Source organism: Tenrec ecaudatus, chromosome 5, assembly GCF_050624435.1.
Source record: "Tenrec ecaudatus isolate mTenEca1 chromosome 5, mTenEca1.hap1, whole genome shotgun sequence".
NCBI lineage: Eukaryota > Metazoa > Chordata > Mammalia > Afrosoricida > Tenrecidae > Tenrec > Tenrec ecaudatus.
In genome coordinates, this window is record NC_134534.1 from 149,079,776 (window position 1) to 149,096,347 (window position 16,572).

General features: G+C 45.2%; 1 protein-coding gene and 1 pseudogene across 1 annotated transcript in view; both read right to left on the minus strand.

The window, feature by feature from the left end:
• Positions 1-6,561: 6,561 nt before the first annotated feature.
• On the minus strand, positions 6,562-7,062 carry LOC142448971 (large ribosomal subunit protein eL24-like; annotated as a pseudogene).
• An 8,350-nt stretch (positions 7,063-15,412) lies between these two features.
• The window catches only part of TMEM40 (transmembrane protein 40), a 28,373-nt gene continuing 27,213 nt past the window's right edge, over positions 15,413-16,572 (minus strand). Inside the window, exon 12 of the mRNA XM_075550888.1 lies at positions 15,413-15,694. Within this exon, the coding sequence (XP_075407003.1) occupies positions 15,413-15,694 (282 nt within the window). The remainder of the gene's footprint in view (positions 15,695-16,572) is intronic.

Here is a 16,572-nt window from a genome sequence, read left to right on the forward strand (position 1 = left end):
CCCTTTCTCCCCCCACCTTCTTCTTGCCCTCCTGATATCTCTATTCTCATTATTGATCTAAGGAGTTTATCTGTCCTGGATTCCCTGTGTTTCCAACTCTTATCTGTACCTGTATACATGCTCTAGTCTAACCATATTTGGAAAGTAGAATTGGGGTCATGATAATGGTGGTGGGGGGGGGAGCATTAATGAACTAGAGGAAATTGTATGTTTTCTCGGTGCTATACTGAACCCTGACAGGCTCGTCTCTTCTTTGTGACCCTTCTGTAAGGGGATGTCCAATTGTCTACAGATGTGCTGTGGGTCTCCACTCCACATCCTCTCTCATTCATGTTGATATGATTTTTTATTCTGGGTCCCATTCATTCTTTATGATACTATAGATTGTTGTTTTGTGAGGTTTCTGGAGTAGGTGCTGCCTCGGTTCTTGGCTTTGCATGAGAAAAAATTCACGCCGAAGTATGCTTACAATCCAAGTTAGTTTTTATGAAGGATGGGAGAAGTTTCAGGCTTTACAGTCTCAGAGTACACACTATTTCAGGGAAGTGTGCCAAGCGTGTGGAAGCTGCGTGGAAGTTCACCACTGGACACGAGCAACCGTGTGGCACATCACACCCACACGTGTAGAACTGAGGTCAGGAGTGCAGCACTGCACTAGTGGGCACTGGGGTTTGGGGTCAGGCAGGGTAGTGAGAAGAGAGGGTCCAGATGGAGAAGGCATGGTTGAAGGTATTAGTTGACCCCATTGGCTGAATTAAGCCCGCCTGGGCCTAGTTTGGGCCACCCAGGTGTACCACCCGCCTGGCTTGGGGCATGCATTTGAGCATGCCCATTTCAGGGGTCTTCATGGATGTCTAATGGTCACCTGATTCCCCTCCAACCTCCTCTAGGTGGGCTGTGCAGACATGGGAGGGATAAAACCACCCCCACCTCCCACCCCCAGTCCCTGATCTAGCTACCTATCAGGGAATCTATACACAAATCCCTGAATTGCCCCATTCCAAAAGCCACGTGGACCAGTGTAGTGTTTTCTACTGGTATGATCACCCTTTAACTCTTTTTGTTTCTTCCCTTGACTGCTGAGAAGCCACGAGACAGATTGGAGCTTTAACTAATTTTATTAATTAGTTGATTGATAGGTGAGGAAGTTAGTGATTGTTAACTATACAAACCACCCACAGGAGGATGGTAATTCTCCAGAGCCTAATGGCTCTAGGTATTCTAATGTCTGATCAAGGATGGTCATGTGTCATAGAAAGACTGAATGTTATACCATTTCTGACTTACTGGGCCATATGAAGAAACAGAATTGGGCAAACCTGAGAGTTGGTCTGGTGTGGGTAAGACCTGAAAAGGCCTGTATTTCCTTTGGAATCCTAGGGAATAGGATAAACATGTATCTCAGTGAATATAGCTTTGGCAGCACACAGGTCTTACCCAACCAGATGGCTCCTCAGAATTTTACCAACATTCGCTCTTTTGGGTGTTCGCAGCCCATCCACCACTCTGTAGGTAGGTGATTAGGTATCTACAAAATCCTCTATCAGAGAAATATCTTCAGCAGTTTACATGGTGTCATCAATAAACACTAATGGAGAAAGGAAACAGATCTCTAGCAATTACCCCAAGTATTTACTAAGGTTTTTTTTTTTTTAGCAGGGATTGTAAGCATAGTGTTGGGGCAACATTTGGCCTCCTTTGACTTCATAAGTTCATAAGGGGGAAAGAGAATAAAACTCACTATCAGTCCAAAGCAGATTTCTAAGAGATGAAGGTCAGACATGCCTCCACCATCTTCCAAGCTTTTTTATTCAACCAATTCTGAATCAACTGTTCCTCTCAAATCACTCTCTAATTCTTTGCAGACTCAATAATTCATTGCAAGGACCACATAGAATTCACAAACCACATTTACAATTATGGAGTCTCTTAGGGAAGTTAACAAGCTACAATTTAGGATCAGAAATACTAAGGATACAGTTCTTGGTCAGGCAGTCTCTTCATAACCATGCCTACAGGCACACCACTCTCTGGTCTTCAACCTCTCATCCACTCAGCCCTTAACTTCTGTTGCAAAGCTCCTATAGCACTGCCAATAAATGATCAAAGGCATGCCACTCCCCCAGAAGTCTCAGCCCAATGGCAAACAGCTCTAGCTTTTAAGGTCAGCAAACCTAGGTCCCCCAGTCAAGTGCCACTCTGTAATTGAGCCTGTGTCTGAAGACAGATTTACTCATCTGTAGACCAGGAAGATCACCACTCTGTCTTGTGCTGTGGTTCTTGGTTCTGATGTTGCAACTCCTCTAGTGTCACACCACTCTGTCTCCTGCATTGAAGAGTACTTGTGGGAAACAGACCCAGGAAGAGAGTGTATGTAGACAAACTCTCAACATTCACATATTAAGGAGTCTTGAGGCCAAGGCTTCCAAGGAGGAAACCTTCATGTTCGTAGGTTGGAATTGCGTCCCACTCACATTCTCCTTGTGGTAAGCACGTCGTTGAATAAACAAAACAAGCAGAGACCGAGTGTAGTTTAAGAGGTTTATTGGGTCCAAACCCAGACTCAGCACTGAGGGACCACACCAGACTCTTGGAGTGCTGGATGCGGACCCCAAGCCTAGACTGGGGACAGATTTTATAGGCATACAGTGTATTGGGTCACACAAAAAGAATGTGGAACTTTGCATTATCTTTTAGCTTGCACCCGCATGTGGTTTTTCTAAGAAGTTGCAGAGGACAGAAGTGGAATATTTTGCAGTTAAGCTGACTTTTACACAAGCTTGGGATCATTCTGTTTTCTTCCTTTCTTATTGCCAACCTAGGACAATTTCAACTTCCTTATCATCCAGAACAATTTCAACTTCCTTCATCACATTCCTTATCACACTCTTTTTAAATCATTTTATTAGGGCTCATACAACTCATCACAATCCAAACATACATCAATTGTGTGAAGCACATATGTACATTCATTGCCCTCATAATTCTCAAAACATTTGCTCTCCATCTAAGCCCCTGACACCAGCTCCTCATTTTCCCCCTCCCTCCCCGTTCCCCCCACCTTCATGAACCCTGAATAATTTATAAATTATTATTTTGTCATATCTTGCCCTGTCTGATGTCTCCCCTCATCCACTCTTCTGTTGTCCATCCCCCAGGAGGTAACAGTTATCAGGCATCAAAGAACAAAAGATCATATCATTGTGTGCTCACCTCCCTGATATGATCACTGAAGACAAATGGGTGCATAGCAAACGTGGTGAAAAAAGCTGATGGTGCCCAGCTATTAAAATATATAGGGTCTTAAAGGCTTGAAGGTAAACAAGCAGCCATCTAGCTGAGAAGCAACAAAGCCCACATGGAAGAAGCACACCAGCCGGTGCAATCACGAGGTGTGGAAGGGATCAGGGACTAGGCAGCATAGAACAAAAAATCATATCATAGTGAATGAGGGGGGGACTGTGGAGTGGAAACCCAAAGCCCATTTGTAGGCCACTGGACATCCCCTTACAGAAGGGTCTCAGGGAGGAGATGAGCCAGTCAGGATGCGCCATAGCAAAGATGAAACATACAACTTACCTCTAGTTCCTAAATGCTTCCTCCTCCTCCACTATCATGATCTGAATTCTACCTTGTAAGTCTGGCTAGACCAGAGAATGTACACTGGTACAGATAGGAACTGGAAATGCAGGGATTCCAGGGTGGATGATCCCTTCAGGACCAGTGGTGTGAGTGGCAATACCGGGAGGGTGGGCTGGAAAGGGGGAACCAATTACAAGGATCTATATGTGACCTTATCACACTGTTAGGTAAAAGTTATTCCCACAATGTCCCCTCATAATAATGCCAAATTTAAGGTGCTGTTTGCAAACACATGGTCACTGAGTAGACACTTGGAGGTCAGCTGCTTGAAGGTTATCTGCCTAAAGGTCGTCAGCCATCTAAGGTGAGGGCAATCAGACCCTATTGTCCGTCCCACCCTAAGTAGAACCCACTGCCTTTTGATAAGGATAATGGATTGTTTCCCTAAAGGAGAGTTCAAAGACATCTAAGGTCAAGTCAACTCAGGGACAAAGTTAGGCTGTCATCTTGACTGTGGAGCCCGTCTATCTTGTTATGTATATTCCTTCCTGTCACATATGTGCCCCTAATGCCTCCCCTTTCTATTGTGTGTATACCCCCAGCCCATCCCCCTCCTGTTACATGTATGCCTATTGTACAACCTCTTCCTGTTACATATGTGCTTACCATGGCCTGCGTGCCCGAGATTATATAAGGTCATGAGATTACATTATTTGCTCTCTCTGCTCAGAACAGGCTCCTGAAGTCATGACTTGGGAGGTGAGCCCTTGCATGCTTTATCTTGTCTGATGACTCTTTAATTTATCCCTCAATCACACAACCACTCCTTGGGCCCATTCGGTTGTGGGAAGGCTGGTCCCCCACAAGAACTCAAGGATCTTGGGGCACAAAAGGTGTGCTCAGCCCCTGGGTTTTCTTTCTCGATGATAGTGAGGTCCCTCAAATTTGCTTCTGCAATGGCCCCTTTGAAACCCATCAGGATGGTAAAATGGCCATCCCCCACATCAGAGTGCCATACAACCTATTTCATGGTCCCACCCGATGATTTGATGGGAGATACAAAGAATAGGGCTAGAAGAACTTTATCAAGTAATTCATGGTACATGAATACTTATGTTCAAGCAGGGATATTTATGCTTGGGACTGCAGCATGTCGGGGGTGAATCGCCTCGTTAAATTTCCTGGAGTAGTATGCCTGGATTCATTGGGTCTTTTCACAAGCCATGCTGAGCTTTTCAGAACATTGAGGAATTCCTGGAGGATATCGACCCCCTTCCAATTCTAATAGAGTTTCCCTGTGTCCTCTGGGAAAGATGTGTTGTCTTATATTTACTTCTCTTCCTGTAAGGGCAAGTCATCGGTTCTTATGCTGTATTCCCCTCCCCCCTCCCCCCCAGGCCTGCTTTCACGATGTTTGAATCTATAGTTGGAATGTTCCACAAATGTAGTCCAGCATCAAAACCAATCCAATGAGGACACCCACTTCTAGAATGGCAATTATTTAAGTGGAGGGAAGAGGACTTGAAATCCCTGAGGGGTTCCAAAGGTCAGAGTACATTCTGCCCTTACCTTAACTAGAGCTCGCTTACCACTTGTTTGTCTTTAACCAATTAGTGTGACCTCTACTCGAAGCCTCTGTTCCCTCTGCAGAGCTCTGATCTTTGAGTAACCTTGCTCCCACCCTTGCTTTAAGGGACTTGAGAGGTCCATCTGGAGACGAGGGACACATCTTCATGAGGAGGGAGGGCAGGAAGCACGACCCGAAGGCTGTACTGATGGTCCAGCAAAGGTTGATACTGCCCTCTAGTTTCCTGTCCTCTTGGCAGTTACTAAGTTCACCCACACCTGCTCTCATGTTACTCTCACGGCGTTTTCAAGAGGTCATCCTATAGGGTTTTTGTTAGCCTTTCCGTTGTCTTTCGCATGGCCCTCCAGATCACTCTGCTGTGCTTAGGTTGGCTGTATGTAGGTGATGCCGGAGGACGGGCGCACCTGTAAGAGCATTGCTTTCATTCCTGCAGTAAAGGACTCATTGTTGGGTGCTGTTGTGGTAGGAGTTGAGTGCCTTTTTACTGACTTGGGCCACAGACCCTGGCATGACGCTGCTCTGTGATCAGGGGGAGCAGGAGGGAAGGGGAACCTAAGAGGGACATGCAGTGATTTCTGTGCATGCTACATGTGTGGGAGCTTGCCTGCTTTGGCCATTTTCCTGCACTCACTCTCCCTACCCCTCACTCACTTTTGTGGATGAGGGAAGGGCTAGGTAATGCCCAGCCCCAGTTGGGGAGGAGAGGCAGCAACAGTAGTGCCTGCCAATGGGTGGGCACCTGGGCTTCCTCCCTCACGCTTTGTACTTCCAGATCACTGCTTGCCTTCTTCAAGCTATTTCCTTTGCCACTCCAATTTTTTGCATCCCTGCAGTTGAGTTTCTTTAGAGGCTCACCCTGCTCATGGAGGTAACTATTCCAGATATCATCCATGGCCATACACACAGCTGTTACATATATCTTTCTAACTGTAGCCTCTCCTTCATGCATGAGTTTGTAATGAACAGGCTTTGAGTGCCACGTGGACTTTGGCCTGCCAAGACCACTAAGGATAAAGATGGAGAGGAAGTCACTGCAGAAATAGTCCGGAATTGCTGTGGAGAGTTAGTTCCCCAGCTCAGTGCACCAGACAAATCTCAGTAACTGTTTCTGGCCCTCATTTAACTTTGTTTCTTTGCAATTTTTTGTTTGTTTTTCCGCGTTATTATTTGTAGCAAAAATATGCACAAAAATATATTCTCCAATTTTCTGGGCTCACTCTGAATGCTGGCTCCAAGTTAAGAACAATCAGTTCTTTTTTCTTTATTTTTAAGTATCTTTTTTTTTTACATTTATTAGGGACTCATACAACTCTTATCACAATCCATACATATACATACATCAATTGTATAAAGCACATCTGTACATTCTTTTTTTTATATATATAGTTGCATCTTTATTAGAAAGTCTCTGCTGCCGACTTAGCGTTTTCCAGCAACCCGGGGAGCGGACACTTTGACGGGCTTCACAATCTTTTGCTTAGGTGCTGCCATGGTGGGGGCCTTAGTAGCGGCCATTGCTGTCTTTGTAGAAGCTTGCTTTGCCTTTTTTGCTTCCTTGGCAGCTCTGAGGGCCTGTTCTCGCTGGGCCTGTCTAACCTCAGGTTTGTGATTCCTCTGGGCCATGATATCAGCAAGAGATGCACCTGGGATGGCCCTCTGGAATCTGACTGCACAGCGGGTTCTCTTCTTTTGAATTTCCTCCGACTGCCCTTCTGTGCTTCCTCCTGCAGAGGACGGTCCAGTCTCCCTGCCGAGGGCTCCTCTGGGAAAGGAACTGCCCACTCGCATTGTGCATTCGGGAACTGGAAAACCTTTCTGTGGGTCCTGGCGCAGCGCCGCCCGCGCCCGGGGCGAATCTTGTACCCGCTGAAGCTGCACAGCTCGACCTTCATGGCTGCGGCAGCAGAGGGCCAGGGGAGACGGCGAAGGGGAAACATCTGTACATTCTTTGCCCTAATCATTTTCAAAGCATTTGCTCTCCACTTAAGCCCTTTGCATCAAGTCCCCTTTTATCCCCCCCTCCCCTCTCCCCTCTCCCTCATGAGCCCTTGATAATTTATAAATTATTTTGTCATATCTCGCCCTATCCAGCATCTCCCCTCACCCCCTTTTCTGTTGTCCGTCCCCCAGGGAGGAGGTCACATGTAGATTCTTGTAATCGGTTTCCCCTTTCCAACCCACTCACCCTCTACCCTCCCTGTATCACCCCTCACACCCCTGGTCCTGAAGGTATCATCCGCTCTGGATTCCCTGTGCCTCCAGCTCCTATCTGCACCAGTGTACATCCTCTGCTCTATCCAGACTTGCAAGGTAGAATTCGGATCATGGTAGGGGGGGGGAAGGGAGGAGGAAGCATTTAGGAACTAGAGGAAAGCTGTATTCTTCATTGGTGCTACATTGCACCCTGACTGACTCATCTTCTCCTCTAGACCCCTCTGGGAGGGGATGAACAATCAGTTCTTATAGAATGACCCTGCTCAATACTCACTTTCATGAAATGATCACTGTAGATAAGGGTGTTACAGCAAAGTGTGCTGAAGAAAGCAGATGGTGCCCAGCTATCAATCGAAATAGGGCCTGGGGTCTTAAAGGCTTGTATTCAAACAAGCAGCCATCTAAGCAAGGAGTCAACTAAGTCCTCATGGAAGAAGCACACCAGTTTGTGTGATCCAAATATGACAACTACAAAATGTGAATATGATGAGGAGAAAAGTCTCAGAGCTCAAATTGTGAACACATAATTTGGGGAGGGCTATGAAGGAGAGTGGGAGCCCACACCCATCGGTATCTAGTCAGACTGAGCTGATTGGCTGATCCGCTCTAGCCCAAGGCAAGAGTCCCAAACAGCCTTACTAGCAAGCAGAGGCCATTGTAATCTCGATGATGCTGGATCCAACTCAACACTTGGCCAATGGACCTCCCTATAGACACGACCTGAATTTGTTCTGGGTGCAACTATTTCTTAGACATTCCATGACAGAAATTTCTTCCCTGGGGTGTGTGTGTGTGGGTGTCTTCTCCCTCTTAAGCATTATTTGTATTTTTGTCTTTATGCTAATGTGCTGTTATCCTCACCACCTGGGATTTGTTTTTCATTGTTTTCTGTTGGGTTTCCCAGCTGTGAAGCCCAGGAGAAGTCGATATATAATGATCATAAGTGATACAAGGTGGTATAGGGAATGTAGCGGTGGGGATTGGCGAAAGGGGGGGACAGGGGATTTCAGGAATAAGTACCGAAGGCAGGAGCGGGGAGGGAGCACTAGAACTGATCGTGATCGCACAACTCATTTTAAAGGTGATTGAACCATGGAGGGGAATGCTGTAAGACAGATGTGCTGATTGGACAATGCCCCTCGAGATTGAACTATTAAACTGAATTTAGGTAAATTTTGTGCCAATAAAATTTGAAAAACAAAATTCTCCAATTCAACACCTTCTATAATTCAGTGCCATTAATTATACGCTCCGTGTTGTACAACCATTATTGATATCCTTTTCCAAATTACCCCATCACCATTAACATAAACCCAGTGCCCTCTAAGCAACAGCTCTTTCTCCTCACCCATGGTGACATGGGTCAAGCTTGGTTTCTGGTTTTTAGTAGTTTTATTCACATATCATACACTTCCATGGTTAAATCCCTTTGAAAAGAGTTTTATATACTTTATATACATCATCAAAATCAGTTCTAGTGCTCCCTCATCCCTCCTACATTCATTGTTTGCTCCCTAAACCCCGTCAAACTCTCCACTATTCACCCCCCTCCGCATCCCTGATAAACCCTTGTATCAGGTATTGTCTCTGTGCAGCCACTACTTCTGTGCTTCACACATGGGGAAACCCAACAGAAACAATAAGAAACAAAAAACAAACAAGATGGCAAGGGGAAAATAGTAATAATAATACAGGGGTAAAAATACAAATAAAGCATAATAAAAGACCACCATCAATATTTAAAGGCCAGAGAAGACATTTCTACCCTGAACAGGTGAGGACTACTTCAGTCTACAGCAAATTCAGGTTGGATCAAGAGAGAGGTCAACTGACCAAGTATCATATTATACTCATGGCTTGATCCACCACAATCAAGTTTGCAACAGTCCCTGTCTGATAGGAAAGCTGTTAGAGTCCCTTACCTGTGGCCAGAGGCTTCATCTGATTAGAGGTTCTGCAGATGGAGTTGGGGCTCCCACTGTCCCCAGAGCCTTCTACAAATTGGGTGTTCATAATTTTTGCTCTGATGCCTTTCTCCTCACCATATTCGAGATTTGTTATTGTCATCATTGGATCACACAGGCTGCTGTGCTTCTTCCGTGTGGACTTATTTGACATCTCATGTAGACAGCTGCTTGTTTGAATACAAGCCTTTAAGACCCCAGATATTATTCCAATTGATAGCCAGGCACCATCTGCTTTCTTCACCACACTTTTGCTGTGATCAGTTCATGAAGCAGAGTATCAGCAGGGCTATGGTGTCAGAATTAACTTCTTGGATTGAGGATAGGGTTAAGTGGGACCCCGGAATCCATCTGCTTGCCCATGGGTAATGAATGGCTTTGGTTTACTTTGGCAGTTGTATTATGAAAAAATAAAAATCCAGAAGAACAAAAATAACAACAACCAACCAAAGGGCAGAAAAACAGAAAACCAAAGGGGGAAAAAAAAAAAGAAAAACATTGTCAATCATCCCCCTGCGGTATAAGGCGATTACAATGTTAACATCAATAATTTTTCCAGTGAAATACTTTCTATAATATGCAAAATCAACTAAAATGAAATATATATTTTAGATAGCCCTATGTTTTGAATAAAATGTTAAAAGGAGGCCATGATTTACATAGAATTCATAGATCACTGTCTTGAAAGGAAGGCAGGAACTCGCAAGAGGGCAGGAGCACATGAGTAAATATAAATTGTTAGTCTAGCTCTTTAGCTATGTACTTGTTTCACTGTGTATATGTGTGTTAAATATAGGTTTAAAAACCGATTTGCTATTCAGCAATTTTCACAAACTGTTCAGAGACATTAAATATGTTCATCATGTTGTTCGACCATTGCTATGGACTGTTCCCAATTCTTCTATCACCCTTAAAAAAAGCTCAGTTGAGTCTCTGAGATGTAGTATCATCCCCCTTGCCCCCGGCTGTCACTAGAAACCACTAATACACTTTGATCTCTGTGTATTTGCCAATTTTAGATATTTAGTATAAGATAATAAAATATCGGTCTGACTTTTAAATGCTAGGGTTCCTCAGAGGTTGGCCTTAGGCTCTATCTATTCCTATTCTGCATTCTATTCTCAGTCCCTCACATGTGCCTGGAAAATAATGGGCACTCAACTATTTATTGACTTCCTTTTGTTTGGGTTGGTGCCGACAACTCCCGAAATGTTATCATTGGTGGAACTTTCCACCTGTTCATCAGTGTCATATATTGAACTACATGAGAGATGTCCTGGAGAGATCTCAAAATAACCATGTCCAGGATAGAACGTATCATCCGTATCCCCTTAAATCCATTCTGATCGTCTCCTGTAGCAATAGAATTGGGCTGGAAAGAGAGTGCACATTTTCCAGTTTCCTTTGCTATTAAGCGTGGCTACTTGACCTTGACTTCGTTTTTTTGTTGTTTTTTTTTCCTGTTTGGGAATCACTTCATTCCTGTCCCTCCATTATGCATAGAGGGAAATCTTTGGGAATCACTTCATTCCTGTCCCTCCATTATGCATAGAGGGACATCATCAGAGGCTTATTTCTGGTGTCGATCTCACAAATGTATTTTAGGCTTCCACGGTCGTCTCTAACCTTCTGCAAACCAGAATCTCACAGTTTTCGCTCTGATGCTACTACTTCCTCAGGTTTTAGATGATGTGATTGACAATCCTTGGGTCACTGATATTGGTGTGCTTCTTCCATGTGGGCTTGGTTGACCTCTCACTTAGATGGCTGCTTCTTTGGCAACACGCCTTTAAGACCCGGCCCAGGTCTTCACCACACTTTACTATAGCACCCCCATCTTCTGTGTTCCCTTCCTGAGGGTGAGTATGGAGCAGGGCTGTGATGTAAGAACTAACAGTTCTTTAATTGGAGCTTGAATTTAGGGGAAGCCCAAAATCCATTCCTGGATGGTTTTTTTTGTTTTGTTTTGTGTTTGCCTGCCTTGGTTCCCCTTAGAGACTTCCTTGCTAATTGATGGTGGTGACTACGTTTTTTTTTTTAAAGTAGAATATGTAAATGAGAATGGTTTGCACAACTTCCTTGTCTTTGATTAAAACATTTTTATTACCCTCTACATCCTGTCTTTATCCCTGGACGTGGACCCGAATAAAGCTATAGTGATCACCTAGCTTTGATCATGCATATTAGGACAACACCCTAAGGCATGGCTCAGCTACAGATGAGTCCCCGAGTCACTGCGTGGAGCACAGCTTAACTCTGGAACTCTGGAATGTTACCGAGAGAAAATGTCCCATTTTACTTAAATGACTGTGTTTTTCAGCCTCGGTCCTTGGCTCCGCGCGAGAAAGATTTCACGACGAAGCAGGGCTCGTGATCCAAGTGAATTTAATGAAACTTAAAAAGAAGTTTCAGGTTTTACGCAGCACCATTAGGATTCCTTTGACCATGCGGCCTGGCAGAGACTGCCCAGGTAATGCAAGGATCTCTCTCCTCCCACGAAGACAACCAGCCAAGCAAGACAAGACAAGACCCCTCTCCCTCTTGGTCCTTGCCTTTTCAAGGGTTCCCAGGGGAGGCGTGGTGAACGACCCCAGGTTGATCCCATTGGCTGAATTGCAATCACCTGGCCCAGGAGGGCTGCTCCAGGTATAACGCCCATCTGGGCCCACCGGCGGGAAAATCCAGCTTTTGTCCTTTGCTGGCTCTCCTGGGCATGCGTAAATGGTCTTCCCAATTCCCTAGGCTAAGCTACCTAACAATTCCACGTAAACATAATGAAGTGTCCTGAGATTTGCATTCTTCACAACGTTCTCCATAGTTTGTTATGATCTGCGTCAATCCGCACGGTCAAATGCCTTTGCGTCGTCCATAAGACACAGGTGAATGCCTTCTATTCGTCCGTGCTTTCCGTCAAGATTCACTTAACCTCGGAAATGATATTTGTCGCTCTACATCCTCCACGTAAGGACAGTGTGGGGACCAGGGAGTGTTTCTTTCTGTTGTACACAGGGTCCGTATCCGTTGGAAATTATCTCGCAACTCAGATATCCAACTCAACAACACTCAACAACAACATTTTAAAAAACTTGTTTGTTGCAACATCTTGCTCACATCCATGAAGGAGCGCAGTGGGCGTTTTAGGATGCAAAGTGCAGAAACTCCAAGTCAATTTATGGCCTCGATAAAACAGAACTAGATTCTGATACAGCTCGATTTAGAGGTTGAGCATTGTCATCTTGGCTTCCATGAAGCCTCTTTCCGCCCAACAGTTCTAGTCTGTTCTCAGACTGGGCCCTGATGATAACAGGACGGTGGTAACTATCTCAAAGTTCACATTCTCACTTCATGAAAGACAAGCAGAGGAAACCCTTCTTTCTCAACACCTCTGCCAAGGCCTCCGTTGCAGTTATCTACTGCTGTGTAACAAACCATGTCCAAGTTCAGTGTCTTACAAACAGTGTCTCGCTATTTCATATAACTTTAATATGGTTAGAGCTCAGCTGGACGCGGCTTCGTTCTGCTTGGAGTGCTGGAGTTGGAAGTCCAAGATGCTTTTTCATTAACATGCCTTGTGCTGGGATGGCAGAACCTCTCTCTCTTTGTAGCTTCTTTGCACAGCTAGCTTGGGCTGATTCATAATCAGATTCTTACATTCTGGCTGAATAATTCCAAGAGGAAAAAGAGAAGCTCCCAGAACTTTTCAAAGGTAGACTAGGAGAGTCACATGTCACTTCTACCCCATTCTATTGGCAAAGACAAGTTATGATTCCATGTCAGATTTAAGGGGAGAAAAGCACATGCATATATTAAACAAACACGCAGCCCTTGAGTGGGTTTAGATTCATAGTGACTCCTTCCGATAGAGTAGAATAGCCCCTGGGAGTCTTGGCTGCTGTTATGGTTTTACAGGAACAAAAAGCCTTAGCTCTCTCCTGCAGAGTAACTGATGGTATCAAACTGCTTGCCTGAAGTTCACAGCCTACCCTGCAACCCATTAAGCCACTAGGGCTCCTCTGTATGCATATAAGGAGCGGGGATATTGTTGGTGCCCATATTTGGAGACTAGCCATTTGGTGACCTAATGATTACAGATATGCTATGACATCAGTGACCCAGAGAGGGGTGGGGGTGGAGGGGTGGGCACAAACGGCATTGTGACACCTAGTGCCTCTGCAGGTGCCCAGGTATGGCAATATGCTGATTTGACTAAGGCGGTAAGTCAAGGTCAGTCCCAGGAGCTAGTAGTGAGTCAACAAATTTATTCTTCAAAATAAAATTGGAATGTCAAAAACTGCTACAGAGGCAAACGGCAAACATCTACTACCAGTACCCACCAACTGGCCCAAATTTGAGTTCTGGGATTATTCTAGGCTCTCCTTTTGCCTTCACTACACTAGTTCATCGACTCATTCATTTAAAAAACTCAGAGTTTGAGAAACAAACAAACTCAGAGTTTAGTGGGGGAGATGAATATGGAAATAGATGATTCTCATGTAGGGTGTTAAGAACTCCAACCATGGGCAAAGCCCAGGGAGCTGAGTGTGGCGATACATCTTCAAGTCACACTGAACAAGATCTTTCGAAAGTCTGTAAACCATGGATTTGAAGTGGTTCATTCCTGTTCCATCCCCTATTGAGAATTTGCATTTCCGTTCCAGATATAGGGAATCAGACTCTACCTTTTAACAAGATCTCAGGTGTCTATTAAAGATCCCAAGGTGATTTTTACATGTTATTTATCATTGAAATGTAGATTCCGATTCAGTGTATCTGAGGTAGAAATGCAAATTCTTAGTAAAGGATGGAACCAGATTGTGACCACTACACCACCACACACCTTCAAGGCCCCTTACACCCCACTTTCACATGACTACTGAGGTGATCTGTGCTTTTCCTCTGCTTAACCCCTCTCCTGGCTGCCAGGGGCCTCAGGGTGCCAGTCCTCAAAGGCCTGTCGTGTGGGGTATGGAGTGGAGGAGAATTTACCCTGTAAATTGGTTAGGCACTCCGTTAGTTACCTACCAATCCTCACCTCTCTTCACACCTTCACCACAGTGCACTGACTACCAATGGCTTCTTAGGCACATGCGTCTTTCTTATCCCCCGATGTCTTTGCCAATGCTGTGCCCTCCGACTGTCAAAGAGACAAACTTACTTTCTACTAACCTCTCTCCTCTTACTCTCTCTTTCCAATCCTGTCTTCCCTGGCTCAGGATTCCATGCTTTATTTTTAGACTACACTTTGGACTGGGGCTCCAGGAATCCCCTGCACATCTGAGGTGTAACCAGACCCTGGGCTGGCACTGACCTTGAGCTAGTGTAGCAGAGAGAGGAGTAGCAGGAGCATTCAAGGACAAGGCCTGGGGCTGGGCCCCCAGGCAGCAGTACACTAGTGCAGACTGACTCTCAGCAGAAATTGGAAGGGTGGGGCTTTCTCTCAGTGCAGGAGGGGCTCCTACTGATCAGCCCGAGTTCCTCCTTCACAGATAGAGTCTGGAGAGGTCAAGGTTCCCAGCAGAGAGCTGGGACTTAAAGTTGTGTCTCCACAATACAGCCAAGATGCCCAAAATTGATACATGGAAATAACTGTGTGTAAATGCCTCTTTCAAGGGATGCTTGTGACACTGTTGAGTAAGCGTGGGACTGCTAACTGCAAAGTTTGAGGTTCAAACCCACCAGCCTCTCCCCAGAAGAACCATGAGGCTGTCTGCTCCCATAAAGATTTAGAACCTTGTAACCCTCCATAGGGTCTTTATAAATAGGGATAGGCTGGGTGGCAGTAGGTTTAGTGGCAGTTATTTAGGAGTCCCCGACTGGTGTAAATAGTTAAGCGTTTGGCTGCTGACTGAAATACCGGAGGTTGGAGTCCACCTTAAAACAACCATCTGACCATCTCCTTCCCAAAACTCAGCCTGTGAAAACTCGATGGGCACACACATGAGGTGACACAGCATGAGTTAAATTGACTCAATGGCACCTGGACCTGGTACCCATTTAACAAATTCCCTGTAGGTAATTCTTACTGTTAGAATACCTGGTATGGTTTCTGTTTCCTGACTAATCTCTAATTGACCTGGGTGGGGCCCCGGGCCGGCCCACTGTTCACTGTGCTTTCTGGTGTCGTCGTGTCATTGGTGAGATGCTTCAGTGTTTCGTTCTCAGATACACACAAGTCTAGATCGTTAAGCCGCAGCAGGAACATGTTCCAGTCCTCGGCCATTCCCGGTGACTTAATTTCCTTGATTTTGAAGAAGTAGCCCAGGGTCAGGAAGGCGATGGCCATGGCGCTCACACTGATCATGAAGACCACCAGCGGGGGGCGGCTGCTGATGTACAGCTTCAGGTTCTCCAGGGGGGTTGATGTTGAACATTATTCTGACAGTACCACTGAGCTGGTACTCCTGCCTGGGGACATTGGACAGCACTTGTCCCTTTGGTTGGTGGCAGAGCTCTTATTTCCTTCTTCCTGATGCCGTACATTTGTATATCTGGCTGACCTCATTTATCTGCATTGCCCTCCTGGCCCTAAGGACATCTGGTTTTTTGATCCCTGCTCTAATAAAATGACTCCAACTTAGTAAGCATTGTATAAACCATTGTCCTGCTTTATCCTCACCACAACACTGGGAGATGGATGCTGTTGTGGGCCCCTTTATGCAGATGAAAAAGAGCTGAGGTTCAGAGAGGGAAGGATTTGTCCAAAATTCAAAGCCACAGCCAGGCAGTGGCCCCACCAGGCCCAGGAATCCACTACTCCTGTAAATAGAGGCTGATCAAATTGTCCTCATCAGCAAGTCATTCTTTGCATTGTGAAACTGTGTCTCACTCCTTTGATAAATATCTGATTACACCTCAGAATCTCTTTAGAAGAAAGCCATACACAAGTTCTTGAAATAAAAATCACAGAGGCTACCTTTCTGTGTCTGAGTTTTCTCGCCTGTAAGACAAGAGTCATGACCTGACTGATGGAAAGTTCCTCCCAACATCAAGATGAGGGCAGAGTAAGCTATGTGTGTAAGTTCTGCAACTGGCATAGAAGGTGACATCGTGGATTATGTGTTGGACTGCTCATCACAAGATCAGGAGTTCGAAACCACCAGCAGCTCCATGGGAGAAAGAGGAGGTTTTTCACCCTCATAAAGAGTTACAGTCCCAGAAATCCACTAGGGCAATTCTACTCTGTCCTAAAGGGTCACTATGAGTTGAAATCAACTCAATGAGGTA